At 47.2% G+C, this 16,817-nt stretch overlaps 1 protein-coding gene across 1 annotated transcript in view; it reads right to left on the minus strand.

Moving 5' to 3' along the window:
• Positions 1-451: 451 nt before the first annotated feature.
• LOC146202876 (U3 small nucleolar ribonucleoprotein IMP3) overlaps positions 452-16,817 on the minus strand; it is a 43,502-nt gene continuing 27,136 nt past the window's right edge. The window contains exons 3-6 of the mRNA XM_084588422.1: positions 5,259-5,333; positions 4,483-4,562; positions 2,707-2,831; positions 452-542 (exon numbers count right to left, since the gene is read on the minus strand). Of these exons, the coding sequence (XP_084444548.1) occupies positions 519-542; positions 2,707-2,831; positions 4,483-4,562; positions 5,259-5,333 (304 nt within the window). The 3' untranslated portion in view covers positions 452-518. The remainder of the gene's footprint in view (positions 543-2,706; positions 2,832-4,482; positions 4,563-5,258; positions 5,334-16,817) is intronic.

A 16,817-nucleotide genomic window follows, 5' to 3' on the forward strand; every position in this document is an offset into this window, starting at 1 on the left:
ATTAGATACACGCGGCATTGTGGGTCCCCCTCGAGGCTGCCGGTCCACGCCACACAGTAATTGAATACAGTTCCTAAGCGTAAATAGTCTGCGCCCGGGTACATTATCAGAGCAATTACACGCTCGGTTCACTTGTTGATCGTATGCAATCTAGTTTCAACGTATCCCCTGGCGCGCACTGTTCACTGGCCGCAAGCTAACGCGGCACAATTAACTGACTAATTAAAATAAGTCCTGATTGCAGAAGACCGCAGAACTATGAGTGCGTCGATGAGGGATGGGACCGTACGACGCCGAAAAAAAAAAAAAAAAGGAGTTAAGGAGCGCAATTACGAAGAGCGCTCTCTTTACTGCTGCGTGAAATAAGTTAGCCTCTACCGAAAGATGATGATTGGAAGTCATCATCGAAACATAAAGCCTGGGAGTCACTGAGTCACATGCATGCAATGCATGGAAGTCACGTGCAGGATTTAATTTTTAGTTTCGCTATTTACAATGTGCACTGCTTCAGCCCGTCTTCACAGGAGGTCGTAGTCATCCCTCTGAAAAAAAAAAAAAAAAAAAAAAAGACACGGTTAAATCAAGCTTTTTGCACCGAAGCTCGAATACATAATGTGGAACATAGCATGTACCCCCAATTTGCTGGGTAAGCCGGGCCTCGATTATCCCTAAACGACGTGATTTTGCGCCCAGTTTCCATGAAAAAAAGCTGCGTGAGAACGCTGGTCTACTGGAGTTAGCGCGCCAAACCCAGCTTTGTGGAACTTACATAGCTTTCAATTGTGAGGCAACCGTGGAAAAATGTTGCTTTTAAGCTTGTCCTGCAGCTTGAAAACCCCTACGGCGCAACGAAGACGATACAAGAAAGAAAAGGACAAGTCATTAACCAACTCTCCCTGCAAACAGTCCTATATTGTTCTGCAAGTAGTAGAGCTAAGGCAGCCCCCCCCCCCCCCCCCCCCTTCTCTTACGAAAAAAATAACGTTGGCGTTTCTGACAATAAAAAGAGAGTCTCGAGGGAGGATCTATACGGATATATTGATTGTTATGGAGTAGTTTTATGATGCGGGAAAAGTGTAGTGGGAAGATTTCCCGCTTAAATAACGCGCTTGTCCGGAATTCCTGGGTATGAGGTGCAAAAAATGCGGGTGAATACAGGCTCTTGCGGGCGCCCCTCTAATTTCGCTCAGGTATATGTGCCTAGGAGTACCGAACAAGCCTTCATTGACAACACGGCTGATCAATATACCTTGATTCATTAGTGAGAAAACCTGTGGTCTCGAGGGAAGTGCCCATGACCGTTATGATCGGAAAGTGCAAACTTAGCTCGTGACGCGCAGAATACGACACTCGATCGAGGCAGAGCAAGCAGCAATTCAACAATAACTGGAACCGATCCCGCGCGAACACGCGAGGTACTTTCGCTAAACCCCCCTCACTAAGTAAAGGAAAAAGAAAAGAAAAAAGGGCGCACCACATTGGCACCGAGAGAACTATACCGCCTCGACACTGAAGTTGGCCGACGCCACCGTGTGTACGATTATCCGCGCGTGGCGTCGTCCACTGGCCGCGGAATAATCCATACGGCTATTTTGCTGTAACTTATTTCCTCCCTCCGTGGCTCCACGCAACGAGGCCACGAGAATGGCAAACAGTGAAAACAAGCATGCACCAAACACGAAGTGCCTTTCTGATACAGGACCAGATCGATGCCCGCAACAGGGGCGCGCATGCGCTCCGATGCAGCCGCACCACTTCGCGGCTGCTGGCCCACCTCTTAAAAAGAGTCGCCAAAAGCGTCCACTTCATAATGCGGCGGCGGCGGCTGCTCGACCCAGCGAACTATTTCCATCCACGTGAGCTCGAGTTCGAGCCGGGCGTGCACGACGCTCGGCACCACGACGCGTATGGCCTCTTTGCGGGCAAGGAACGGCTGATATACAATAAAATAAATAAATAAATAAATAAAAAAGGCCACTGAACGGTAGCAGCAGAGGGTAGGTACGAGGCGAGGAAGTGCTCTGCAACAGTGTAGAGAAGCAATATAGGCTATAGTAGTTGGTGCCTTGTCTTATGTAGCGACTTCCTTTGTTTGCTGAGGTTACATCATGATTGACAAAAGCGCTCGCCTTGTTCAAAGACGTGCTGCCGAATTCGCGCGGCAAACTTTGCGAATGAGACACCCACTGAAACGACCCGAGACTCAATCTGTGCGACAAAATTTCTTTATCGAATTTTAACCAAAATTTATAATGCGAACAGAAGAGTATAACTCCGTTTAGTTTCGAGGCTGTATATACATGCATCCCGGTCCTTACTCGGCGGGTGTGTGGTTGGCTTTTTCGGCACACTTCCAATAATTAATTAGCTATATACACACGTTTCATTGAAGGAATCTCTGACATTTTGTAATGCGGGCAATTAAAAAAAAAGAAAAAAAAAACCGTCAGGCAGCAGGCCGCAGGCGGGCGTCGTGGCGCACGGCTTTCTGCAAGTGACAGACAACCTTCCAATCACCGCGACTGGGTGTTACGGTTACGAGAGCCGCTGCAGGTCCCAAAGCTGGGCGAACGTCATCCTTTTTCGGTCTACCGGGCGGTCAGCGAGGTGGCGTTTGCTGTATACCATTCCGAGACAACGAAACGGCATCAGCAGAGCGTAAATTTGCGCTTAGCGTAAGAGTTTTATTCCCAAAGCTATACGCACCATGTCGTTGTACTCGGCCACGTGCTTCTTGATGGCCGAAGAATCGGTCCACGTGACGAAGTCCTCCAGTTGTCTGGACACCAAGAACGCGGGATCAGTGATCACGTCTGGCCCGATTCTCACGTCTGAAAAGTGGCGTCGTCAAGGAGGGTAGCCCAGAGAACCTATGCACACACCCGCACACTGTGCAAGCCCTCGCCAACAACACACAACAACCATTAAGCCTGTGCTCCTGCCCACCGACCTTGCCAAAGCGCGCGATGGCTCAAAGTTCTGCGGTGAAGCTTCGTGACCCCTACAATAGTGAAATAGTTAAATACACGGCGTTTCTCTTCTAGACTGCATTGTTGAATTTTATTTGCCTTTGCGCCCCCATGCAACGCGATGACGAGTTTATAAGTTCAAAAGCGAAGCTGCCTTCGCGTGGTCGATGCGTGTAACCGCGAGTAGCGGTAGTCCTCATAACGGGGCGCCGTGCGTCGGTGCGTCTGCGCGCTTTTGTTCCTTACCATGTCCCACAAGCTTTTGTTTTAGCTGTTTACAGGTCGTTATTTGAAACACTACGAGAGATACGTCAGTGCGGTGTCTGAGTAGCTGGATCGTACACTATGATACAGAGCTCAGTGACTGATTAATGAGCCAATGAACTTTTTATTCAGTCATTAAGTTACAGTATACCAAGAAATTGAAGGCTGTGAACAAGGTAGTTGAGTCCCGCTTTTAAATTTTCGTTATCGGATATGCAGCTTGAAATATTTGACGTCAAATATACGCATTTTCTTTTATTTTTTTAGCTCGGAAATTTGGCTTCCCGAAACGCACATACTTAAAATGACGTTGCTCGGATTCTTAATACATCAAATCCGGAAGCCGTTTGTCTATTTTATGCCGCAGAAGCAGATCTCCAGGCGTGCGCCTGGCGATTACATTTTAGAAATGTGCGAGAAGCCAACTTAACGAGTAAAAATGCGTATATTCGACGTGAAATCTTTCGAAATAAATTGCGGATGGAGAAAATGTAAAAACTAGGACTCATGATGACAGCCTTGAAGTTCTCAATATAATGTGAGACCTTGAAAGCAAAAAGTTCATTACCAAGCTTTATTTAATTAATCGTTTCATCACGGACGCCTATATCACGTACCCCTGCTCTACCTGTACAACCCACCTGCACGAACTGCTCCAGTATATCTCTGGCATGGTTTAAAATAATGATCTGTAAACAGTTAAAACAAAAACAAAAAAACGACAACATACCAAACGACGAGAAACACCTTTTCAGACCACTCCCTGCAGGAAATTTAGCATCTACGTTGACCTCTCCATTTTGAATTTTATGTTTGTCCTGCAGACCGCGTCGGCGGGCCGAGCATGCAATACAAGGGGGTGCCGTTCATAACAAAACGCAGACGGCAGTAGGTGCCCGTCATCTGAGTCTTATACTCCTGACAAGCGGGCCTACGCATCGCGACCAAAGCTACAATACAAAACCACCACTCCGCCCTGGTATCGAAACGGGACGCGACAACAAATTTGCTCCCGCCCATATCTGGCCGGCACAGGATGGACACCTAAAGGCAAAAATTCCTTTCCCGTTAAGCGAACGGCATTACGGCTCTGGGGAGTTCTGACAGTCTCTCGCGTTGCGTGCCATCCCCTCGCCGCCTCTTGCGCATCCAGGCGCGGACGGACCTCCTGCAGAGCCCGTGCAGCTAACGATGCGCTGCCCCCGCTGCAACCGCCGTACACACGTGCGCCGTTTGCCGGAAAGGATACGCCCTTGCTCGACGTACTGCGTTGCCATCTTGACGCGCTGCGCCATCTGGTTTCGCACCATGATGACAGGGAGCCTCCTCCTGCAACGGTCCACGCACAGAACAAAGGCCATGAGCAAGCTGCACAGCCGTGCGACAGCTGGCCGTAAGGAGGCCGATGCTGCAAACTCTGCTACGATTGTCTTTGGGCGAAAAAAAAAAAAAAGTATAAAAGCAGTCGGCATACTTATCGCTCGAGGGCACTGAGTGCGTTTCTCCAGAGCGTACATTTCCGAATATTTACCTTGGGAATATTGCAGACATTTCGTTAGCTAATAGGCAGTTTTAGAAAAAGGTTCGGGGCAGAGAGGGGGACGCAAGCACACCTAGCCGCACCCTTCTGCCCTTTCAGCGTAGTATTCTGCCATGCGCACCGCTTCCAGGATATCAAAGGCATCTTTTTTTTTTTTTTTTTTACCCCCCCCCCCCAAAAAAAAAAAAAAAAAAAAACTACTCTTTCTCCCCGCTAAATATGGTAGAAAATATATAAGAGGAGCCGTTGAATGCAGGCCGGCAGTGGCACATTCGCTTGACCTTATATTCCTCACATATACTTTCTCACGGTGATGCGTGACACTGCGACCGGAAAGATCTGGCTACTACGAAATGTTGACATCGATCTCTGTACGTGAGCTCCGTGCAGTAATAAGAGTGCGAGCGGTCTGCGGGACACTGGCACTGAGGGCTGAACGAGCGCCCGTCCAAGACTGCTCAGAGTATGCGATAAAAAGAACTTGCCTGCAGAACGACGACGCCGTCACCCTGTCGCATATCTCGAGGTTTTCCTTGATGGCAATGACGCCTAGGCTGTGTCTGAAAGAGCACAGGAGAAAAGAAAGAGACAAACGTTAGTGGGCCCACGTGATAGTGCTCACTGTTTCCGCGGCAACTGAGCCCAACGTCGTGGACTCTTTCAACAACATACAAAATACCCGTGCACAGAGACCTTGGCGCGCATAAAACGAAGCTTAAAGGGTAACTGCGGAGGTTCCGGAATTCGACGAACTTCAGTTCAGTTCAGTCGTTCAGTCGTGTCCGACTCTTCGTGACCCTGTGGACCATGTCACGCCACGCTTTCCGGTCTCTCACTGTCTTCCTAACATCACATAACTTCATCTGCAGCGCCTCGAGGATGCCATCTAACCATCGCGTTCGCTGCTTACCCCTTCTCTGGTGACCCTCAACCTTTCCCAACATCAAATCTTTCTCCAGCGACACCTCTCTTCTCGACGAACTTACAGGGGTCCAATGTGTGAGAGCTGCAGGTAAAGCACGCGAAGTCTTTTTGTACTACCGCTTTAAGTGATGACGCAATCGGTGAATTAAGCTGCGGCGCCGTTTAGGTGTACCCGCGGAACACAGCGGAGGTTAGGGAGCCCGATGATCGCGTTATCTAAAGCAGCTGTACATTTCCCACACACAAACGCCTGCAAGAACCAACGCAGACAATAGACGGCAGGGTGTGGGCAAAGGCAGCGGATACCGGAAGCGCTCCACAATCACGTTATCGCCTAGTTTCTCCGCACTGATTTGATGCTGTAAGGAGAAGCCTCGAGATTGCGACTTCAATCGGCGAGTCATCGTTTTAAAAGCCAGAACAAAACTTGGAGGACACTTAAGCCACGCCCTTAAAGCAGCACAGACACCTAATTCTTGGCTGCGTGTTTTACTCTTTGTAATTATGCATACAGGATTACACAGATCACCACGTGCTATTTACCAACGACCGCTGAAACATTTATGACCGAATTCTTTTTCTCATCTGTTTCGGTTTTAGCTTCAACAGCCAAGCAACGGCTATGACGTCAAAGTTAAGCCGTGAGGGATGAAAAAACAAAAACAAACTGCAATATAATCCTTCCTTTGTCGTTTTAATTCACCGCAACGCTACAGCCAGCCTGCTTTAAGAACAGGGATCACAACGAGTGAAGCAGCAGCGATCATACCGCAGTTTTTGTATCATTCACTTAGACGACTTCAACGTCACAGCTATCGCTTAAGGGTTGAAACCAAAAGCGGCGAGAAAAAAAAAAATCAATTATAAAACATTTAGCAGCCGTAGGCGGAAACCACGCGGTGATAAAAAAAAAAAAAGTTCGGTTCGTATACTGCACAGAACACTCACACAATGGCCTACTTCTCTTTCTTTTTCTCTCCTGGCCTCTACAACAGTCATGGGCAGTATCGAATATACATGTATCTTCGATACTATCTTTAAATACATTTTGAGTATCAGTAGCAGGTATCGAGTGCTGAAAATAAAAGTATCGGCGTATCGGCATCGAAAATACATTTTTGGTGTATCGTGCATTTTAACGTTACTGGATACTCCACAAAATATTGAAGCCACTGTGGTTGACGGCGCTCACTCAGGCGCCAGTACAAGCCGGGAGGCATCTTTGCTTGCAGTGCATTCTGATTTTCCTTTTGCTCGAAGTCTCTCTCCTTCAAACGCCCCGTCTCTTTGGCCTCCATCTATCCATATTCCCTTTCTTGAAACTGAACGAGCCAATGGCAAGTAGGTGCTCATGAGGTTGTTTACTTGAGCACCGATGCAGTCGCCATTCTTGTAGTTTGCAGCGTTTGATTCGAAACAAACACCTTTTTTTTTTTTTTTTTTTTTTTTTTTTGTAACTGCGCCGGGAAGAGGCTTTCACTAGGCTTTCTCTGTAAAAACTATAAAGTCTAAAATATTAGGAAATACACGACGTAAAAGCTATGCAACTGCACTTTTCCAGCACATAAATTTGAATAACAAATCCATGGTCGAAGAATTTTTTTTGCCGAAAACATTTCAGCGAAACGCGAATAACACTTGTGAAGATACCCTTGTTTCATAAAGCAATAAACTGTTTTGAAATGCGCGAATTGACTGACGTCATATTAGCCACTCTCCTGACTTTGTTAACATACCTTCACGATTCTGGAGTCGACGCGGCTATGCTTCACTCTTATCTTCTGGTAAAGGGTCCCTTCATCGAATGTAACAGTGCGGCGTGCTCGACTGATTATATAGACAGGCTTTTTTTATTTGCCTCACTTACACAACGCCCACATGGCGGGGCTACTTCGGAACTAATAAAAACGTTCAGCCATTTCATTTTCGTTATCCTCTCGCGGGCCACTGCTGGATAGCGCAGCGTCGCTGCTCGGCCTCGAGCCTTCTCCGGCAGCAGCTGCTCGGTTGCTTTTGGTAAAATAACCACATCAATGACCACAGAATTCACTAGTTCCGCCTTTACTCAGCTCCACCCGAGTTATCGCGGCCTATGTATGTGCAGCGTATACGCATCCCGCAAACCGGAGGTCCTGACTGTAACACAATTTTCTCTTCAGCTCAGTTACACTTCCCTTTGGTTACAGGAACGTCTTAAACATTTTTGCCTCAATCGGAACACTCCTTGACATGTTTCCGAATGACATGGGTAAAGCAGTGCGAATGAAGTTACAGGAAGTTCGCCTTCGGGCAACTTCATCAGCGCTGCTTTATTTCTAGTCAGAATGGACCAACTACCCCAGGAAAAAGTTCTGTTTGAATGTTCCTGAACTTTATTAATTCTTTGATCCCATCGGGATTTTTCGTCCATGGCCGTAAAGTCATACACCGACAACGCCGGCTTTTCTGCGACACGTTAGACGATTTGGTAAGCTTCAAACGAGCATCAATACACTCGAACCCACGAATATCGTCGAATTGCCTCAAAAGTGCCTTACACAAGTAGAAATGAATTAACTTAAGGCGCCGTAAGACTTTGCTCTGTCAAAAACGTCTATTGGTATATTTTTCAACATTTTGATAGAGCATTCATTTAGCTTCCAGTAACTATATTACACTTAGGTATCGCGAAAATGCTCAAAAATGTCTTTTGATAGCTTTATGAAGTGACGACGAGCGGAAAGGTGGAAATATTCTGTGGATACTTGCAATTTGCAAAAACAATATTATATATATATATATATAAATGAAATCAATCGCTTAGAAACAACCTCACGAGTAGGTATTATCGAATTTAGAAGTGCCTTCTTTTTTTTTTTTTGTATAATTGTTACGTAGAGAAGAAATGTGGACGGTTTTCCAGATTCTTTAACTGCCCTTCTCTCAGAACGGGTTTTTGGAGGTTTATGTATTTTATCTCAGAACCTATAAGGTGCAAGCAAACAAAATTTTCCACGGGCGTCAATTAATGCCTTTTGCATAAGCACTAGCATTTATATTGTCCAAGCCAATTTCTACTTTTACGAATGAAAAAACCTTCCAAGATTACATTCTTATCGCCCCGAGGAGGCAAAAAACGATAAATAATGCTTAAAGCGAATAATCCGAGTCGCGGTTGTGCAACATAACCATTTACATCCCCGTGAAAAAAATTTTGAAGGACTTCTTCAGCCTAGTAGATTTTGAAAAAAAAAATTACATAAGTGTAAAAAAAAAGTAAAATAAAAATAGATAAATACTAGGCAAAACTTCTATCTACGCTTGTGCTCCAATTCGAACTGCATACATTTAGAAGACTGGTAGCTAGCAAATTTCATAACAAGAGCATTTATGACGACTATTCTATAGCCAATTCTCGAAAACCATATTCGAGTCCCACTCCACCTTAAATACTCGAACGTCAACCAGAAGAAGACGAATGACACAAACCACCGAGCAATAAACGACAGCCTCATGTCTGAGTGCGTGCCATTCTTCGAAGTCAAGAGTTGAAGCTTCACAATAACTCGTTTCCGTCTAAAAAGCATATGCTCGGAAAGGAAAATGTATCGAGACAGTATAAGAGGTTAGCATGCGATATCATTAAATAAATCTTGCTGAATATAGAGACCGGCATAAGGGGCAGCTTTTCTTTTTTCTGCTCTGCTTTTGAGAGCATAGAGCGCTGTCATTCCGACGCGCTTATACAGCTGGTGAGGTCACGAAACGCTCGCAGACGTTGTGCACCATTTCGGCCATAGGCGAGAAATATACAAGCAAGTCTGACTTTTTTTTTTTTTTTTTTTTTTTTGCGACGAACAACCTCGCGTGACACACACGCGCATTAAACTTTTAAAATCTGAAAATGTAGGCTTAGCGCAGCAACAAATGCGTATACCCTAGTGCGTTACGCCGCAACGAATCCCCCCCCCCCCCCCCCCCCATTTGTCGCCACCCTGCACAGCAGACCGACGCACGATGCGACATCGAACGGACCGATTGTCGCCGCCCGTCCGAAAGAGGTCCTTGTGAACGTTGGGAAATTAAGGCTCCTCTATTTCTCTAAAGGTAGCGACAACTACACTAGCGCCCTCTCGAGGGGTCCAGGGGCAGCGCTAGCAGACGACGCGTGGACCTCTTTCGAGCGTATACCGCGTACTCATGAAGCCGCGCTTGGTGCGCACATAAACCGGCGAATTCAACAGATTTGTGTCCTCTGCTGCTCAGGAAACTTCAAAAGACAGGAATAATAACTTAAATATGCGTGTGCAGCATAAAAGTAAAAAAAAACAACAACAACAAAAAAACGCGTGCGTTAAACGAGTCAGCTCATTATTCTGAACCGTTCTTCTCAGTACAGCGGCTAGGAAACTATTCATTAATATGCTTTGAAATTAGTAGCGAACTTGAAGTAGAAACGATATTTCAGTAAGCTTATTGGGCTCGTTTTTTCACTAAAAAAACCGGGTTTTCACTAAGACCGATTTTTTTGCAACCTTTGAGAACGTCGTTGCGCACAAAGCTATGATGAAATAAGTGCGTCATTGCGTTTGTAACCGTTCGGGTACACTCCGTTTTACACACTTTTCTTGGCTCGAGTTTATTTCGTTTACACAGTATTCCGATAGCTTTATTTTGCAGAAAAAGTCAGTTTCTCTGTAGCTGCGCATTACCAACGCATGTATATCTTCCTACAAATACAAATACAAAAAAAAAATCTGGTATGATGCGATGCAAAGCTCACGGATAATGTTTTCTCACTTTTCTATTCTTTATATGTTTTATATTGGTTTCCTTATAGCCTGTCAGGCAATAATATCACCAGTAAACTTAGATGCCGCCTCTTGAAACTTGACGAGTCCCTGTGCGCGTTCAGCGGAACTTGTTTGCATTCGATGCAACGCTGCGAGACTCCTCCGTTAAAACAATGGCTCAATAGCGTTTCACACACACGGTTGTTTTTACACTTTTTATGGTACAAATTTTCGTTTTAATTTTTTAATTTTATACACCGATATTTAGCATTGGCAAAAATTGACTTTCCATTTCGATCACTTTGACACATTTGCACCCTCCTCCTTTTCCAATGTTTCATTTTTCATTTATATCCATTAACTGATCAATTGTACGGACTAAATTTTCGTAATAAGCATTATCAAGCATTGGGTTTTCATTCTGAGCATTTTGACAGCATTGATTCCACGCGTAATATTGCAGTCCTGATCTGTTCGGGAAAGTAAGGGGGCTAGAAACGGCAGTGACTTTTCACTAGACATCCGCAGTACAAGTAATGACTACATAGTCATAACGTTTTTGATATTTTGCTCATGAAATAGCATATGCCAAAATAAAGGTCATCCCGGGCAAGCGAACGGCTTTTTAAGCAGACAGAAATCCATTCGCATAGTCGGATGTTTTCCGTGGCCATAAAAATCTTACGCCCGATGTCATGAGGCCATAGCTTCCTTCTGTTGCTATTATTGTCACCGCGAAGAACGTAAAATGACTTTTTGCCGTCTTCCGCACGGTTCCGGCAGTCGAAAGCTCAGCAGCCCGGCGCAGCCGCATGTCTCACGCACGCTTCAAGATTTGAGTTCAGAGATGTAATTTTTGCGTCCGCTTAAACGTTAAGTACTGCATATACACTCCTAAAAATGCAATAGAGGCATGTGAAGTACTGTTTACTTAACTAATCGGCCAATACCACGCTGGCAAGCGCAGACCGCCGTGCATTCCAGCGGCGCAGCGAACACCGCTGGACCCTTTGGGCGGAGCTTGGCGGCGAAGAGGTCACGTGCTGCCAACCGGCCAATCGGAGGGAGGGGCGGCTGGATCAAGACCTGTCGCTACCTTTAAAAAAATAGAGGAGCCTTATGGGAAATGCCTACGCAGGGCACATTCTGCACAAAATGGGCTCGCCTCTCGACACCATCGCATTTTACGTATCGCGTTGCTCGAAATTTAGCACCTACGTGTCAATTTCAGCTCCACCCAATCCTCTTACAATAATGCCGGGCACTTTCTCTGGCCTGAAAGCTCCCATTAAAGGGACACTGCAGCACTTTTTGCAAAAGTTGGGCTTTCAGCAAAACGTGCCCCTCCAAGCCAGTGCGGGATTTGTGCCCGATTATTTACCCTTTGTGCCCCTCGGCCCCTGGCAGAGACGAACACAAGAGTGAAGCGTGCCGTCTCCGTCCCTCTGAGAAAGAAAAAAAAAACATGAAGAAATCAAAGGCGGCAGACGTTCAGATTGCCATGCTGTCACAAAACAATAGTATAAACTATCATACATGCAACAATTAAAGAACGACCATATTTTAAACATTTTCAGCCTCCCCTACACATAAGGTACAGCGGCGCTTAATTCTCCAGGTAAACCTTGTTTAGGATTGAGATTCTGGAAGCAGCTCTCAAATTGCGGTCATCTGTGGGAACACTTGACGTCACTCGGCGCCCGTTACGATTCGATCCAAACAAGTAATTTTTTGTTGCAATTTTTGGCTGCGAGGCCGCCTGAATCGCAGTGCTGCCAAAACTCCGTAAGCTAACGAAGAAGACGACCTCCGCTCGCAGCGCATGGCGGGCACGTGCCAAGCTGCGAGCACGCGCGGCTTGATTTGCTCTCGGTAGATGCAGGAAGAACGGGTGACGTGGAAGCCATTCATGGAACCCAGCAAACCACGCCCGAGTACCGCAACGATTGCCAAGGAGAGTGAGGTCGCTCCTGCTGTAGTGCAGCGCTACCTCAGCTATGCTGCAGATTTCTTCGACGTTGGTCGTAGCGTCAGCGCCTCTGAAGACCCCGGCCCCTCATCGACGCCCTTTCGAGGTACCACGCGGCCACTACATGGTAGCTGCCGACCATGGTTTCGTCCTGCCTGGCGGCCAACACAACCCAGTGCTAATGACGGGCCCCGACCGTGGAGACCTTTCTTCACGGGTGGGCCCACTTCTACTATGCCGCCGCCGTACAGGTTCCAGCGAGGACAGGGCTGCAGAATGCCCTTCACTGGTCAGTATTATCGCGGCCGAGGTGGCTGGCAACAGCACACGATCCGCGCTCCACAAGCCCAACTGCCGCTTTACGCTTGTGGCGTTCAAAATCTTCGATTTCACAGACGCCAAGAAAACATCGTGACGTCGCCGCACACGTCATCGCAGAATTTTCAGTACCGTCGTCCAGAAAACTCTCCACCGCGGCCCCAGGAGCGGCGACGTCACCTGCTATACCAGTCACAAGTGCAGAGCGGCCCGGGCAGTACCCCAGGGAGTTCTCAAGAGCAGCAGCGTCGTCTGCCGCACAGGACACTCCAACCACGCAAGACAGTGTCATCGGCAAATGAAAGGATTAGCGGCGACGCAAGCAAGGACACGCGGACGCACAACTTGCGGCGCAGCGTCCTCAGTAAGGCTTGCAACAAGCGACAGAGTACGCGCCGAAGAGAAGGCGACGAAAGGCGTCGAAGGCGCAGTGAATCTCCAACGAGACGTCGCAGTAAATCGAGAAGGAGACGTCGCAGCACATCGAGGACGAGACGTCGCAGTGAATCTCGGACCAGAAGGCGCCGTGTATCGGAAACTAGGCTGCACAATTCCGCGACCGCCGCAATGCATACTAGTGGAGCCACGGATGCACCATCCGTTTCTGGCGCCATGATGAAGCACAACAAAGGTCGCCCTAAATCGCATGACAAGTCGAAACGTTGCGCCCACAAGCGTAAGAGGGAGCGCAGTAATTCAGAAGCTGCCAAGTCTCATGCATCTGCTCACTTAAAAACCGACAAGCATCTCAGCAGTGGCCATCAGGTCAAATCAAGGCGCACAGGCAGAAGGGAGAAGGGGATCAACTCACATTCTGACGCTGCTTCAAAGCAAGTGGTAGTAAAGAAAGACCCGAAAGATGACTGGTCCCTTACGAAGGTAACAGTGGACGTCAGCCTAACTCCTGATCATCCACTGCCTTCACCTATGGCTGATATTAGCACGGTTATAACGGAAGAATGTCCTCCTGATATTTCTGATGGTACAGCACAAGTTCAAGAAGCCGACGCACCTAACCGGCCCTGTGGTCGACAAGGTCCAACTGTTCCGCTCCCCACTGCGGACGAAGAGAAGACTGAAATGAATGTAATCGAACTTGGCTCACACTATCATGAAGCAGATGAGCGCCCAGAATGCAAGACTCCTCTTGGTCAACCAATGGTACCATTTCTACGAGAGGAAGTTAATAACATGGTCATTCAGTGGTTAATGAGGCATTCTGGCGGAAATAGTGCAAGTGCAAGCAGCATGCACGAAGTTCAAGGAGAGAACGTTGTGCAAGCTTTCGATCTTAACACAGGGACCAGCGGTGCGGTAGAGCCGGCGCCTGCTGCTCAGAGCGCAGAATTAAATTTCTGGGAGAAAGAGACTGTGTCAATGCCACCGACACCGTATGAGTATGACGATGGCAGTGTACTCGGTGAAAGCAGGTCTGCGCATGCTGATCAGTGTGCAGAATTGAATTCCTGGGAGCGAGAGACTGTATCCATGCCATCGACACCATTTGACGATGACGACGTAATTGGCGTATATGAGTTCTTTCCTTCTCGGCAAAACGTGCCCCTCCAAGCCAGTGCGGGATTTGTGCCAGATTATTTACCTCCGGAACAGGTACGAACGGAATATGAGGCACAGAACATACAGCAGTCGCCTGTAGCTAGCTTTCCCGTGCCCGCCATGAACAGCGCTGATGGTACGCCACTGGACTGTTTGACACTAGCCACTAATACGGCGCTGTATATAATAAGTTTTTGCAGAGACGAGGAAGCGAAGAGGCGGGTCCATGATATTTACACAGTGGGACAACTAAACAGTCACCTTGGGCTGGCATGCGGGGTGCTGATGCTCAGAGAAGCCCTTGGCGCTGTTAACCGAAACCGCACCAAACTAAAGGGTTCGGTCCGCTTCCTTCGAAAGTTAGCGAAGCTTTCTTGGCTGACTCCGGAGGTGGCGTCTGCCACAGGTCCAGAGATTGAGAAGCTACGGGAGCTTGTGAGTGAACAAGTGTGTTAACGCATACTCCGCTTTTGACGCATTTTGCATATTAAAAGCAACGAATCCTCCCTCTCTTTTTCTATTTTACATGCACTCTTTTCTGCGCATGCCTCAGTTTGCTGTATTTTCTTAATGACCGCGAATATTTCAGTGAAACTATAGTGTATGCTATATCCAGTGCTATTTTCTCAATTTGCTTTTAGTTATACCTATTGGTGTCAGCAAGCACATTAAATTTTCACGCTGTGATCGAAAAACAATTAACTGGCAACGGCAGTAATTCTGAAATCAATATACGTTGCAATTGCGTTTCAGTTATCCAGGCTATATGGACATGGCATGTCGGGTGCCAGCTTTTTAAAGGGACACTGCAGCACTTTTTGCAAAAGTTGGGCTTTCAGCAGAAAGCCATAGTTTTGCATGCTGCGAACTCGAATATCAGATTAAATTTAGGCAGAAGAAAGCAGAAATAGCATTTTTTCGGCAGAAATACGTAGCCCGCGCGACGGGGCTCACCGCGGGTCGCGCCGCCGCCCGTGATTGGCCATGACGTCGCGTGACGACATTCTGAGGACAGGGGAAGCTGACGATGCGGCTCCTTCGCTGCGCTGCGATGATCGCAGCTCTCTGCGGCTTTGTGAATGTCATTATGGCATGCCATTTCCACACGAATGACCATCGGGATTTTTACAGCATGTATGCGTACCAGATACGCCCACAAACGATGCAGCACTTCCGTTGTGGGGAGCGTAGATTTAGCATGAAAACTTGCTTTGGTTACAGTGAGGCATTTTGAAAAGTAGTGTGCGTCATTATTAGCAGAAACTACATGGCCCTCAGTGAAGCCTCGGCCCGCATATTCCTGAGAAGGAAGGGCAACGAACAATGCCCTAGCCCACTACCTCCGTCTCAGGCCTCTCGCCCCGCCCGAAAGGTCAATGTTTCGAAAAATGAACCCAAAGCTTGGTGTACCAAATCCTGCTTTGAGTGCCAGTCGTGGTACCTTGGGGGAACGAAAAATTTTATAGAAAGGGTGAAGCAGTACACAGGTGCCACCAGACAAATGAACAATAAGCGAAGCGCGGTTGCGAGCTCAACAATGCATGCGAGGCATTGAAGGGGCAATTGTAGACAAAGTCAAATGCGCGCAGAATTCTGCTTGAGTCATACGACATTTAGCAGACGTTGAAAGCCTTTCCTTTCTATTGTACTGTTACAACACACGTTTAGTGAATTGACGGCTGACGTATGTTGATAGCCAAGCTGCAGCTCTTCCGCACCCATACCTTCATAAGAAAACCTTGTTCCGAAATGTGTTTTCTTACAAGAGCTTCGTCGTTTTCATTTCCAACTTAATGTGCGTCCCCAAACAAGACAGGAATGACGAGGCAGCAACGGGTGCAAAATCGCAAGGCCACATATGAACAACTTCGGTGATTGATTGCTTGGACGCACCGAAGGAAACCTCTGAGCAGTACATCTCCTTATCTTCTAATAATGCTCCCGTAAGGGTTCCACGCCCATATCAGGCACGTGCCGTGCTGGAAAAGGTATCGCAGTCTTCACAACCTAGCTTCGACACAGCAGTGGACTCTTAATCATCTGCTAGCTCGCAAAAATCATCAGCGCGTGCTACTGATAAGTTGTTCATGTTTAGCACAGAAGCCGTTGCGCGAAGCTTTTGCGCAAAAAAAAAACAAAAAAAAAAAAAACACCAACAACAACAACAACAACGAGACACGCGAATACAACCATGCGCCGATGCTGTCTGACCGTCCCATCATGAAATTGCAGTGCATGAACGGATCGCAGATGACTGTCCTGACTGGTTTGTACAAGGAAACAGGAGGAACCGAGTCATGGTTCAGCCATGCCTTTTTGTCAAAGCCATATAGAAATCGCATCAGGAACAAACTGCATGTACTATTCACAGTTACGAAAATGGTTCGAATAGAATGTTTCCTTTGGTCGGCTTGAATTTATCTCTGTTCTCAGCAACGCCGCACTGCACGCAAAACGGGGAACAGCGCACGCCGAAAACCTCCTCTGTTGGCTCTGAATGCGTC

Source organism: Amblyomma maculatum, chromosome 1 (assembly GCF_055883805.1).
Source record: "Amblyomma maculatum isolate TAMU_Amacu chromosome 1, ASM5588380v1, whole genome shotgun sequence".
Classification (NCBI taxonomy): domain Eukaryota; kingdom Metazoa; phylum Arthropoda; class Arachnida; order Ixodida; family Ixodidae; genus Amblyomma; species Amblyomma maculatum.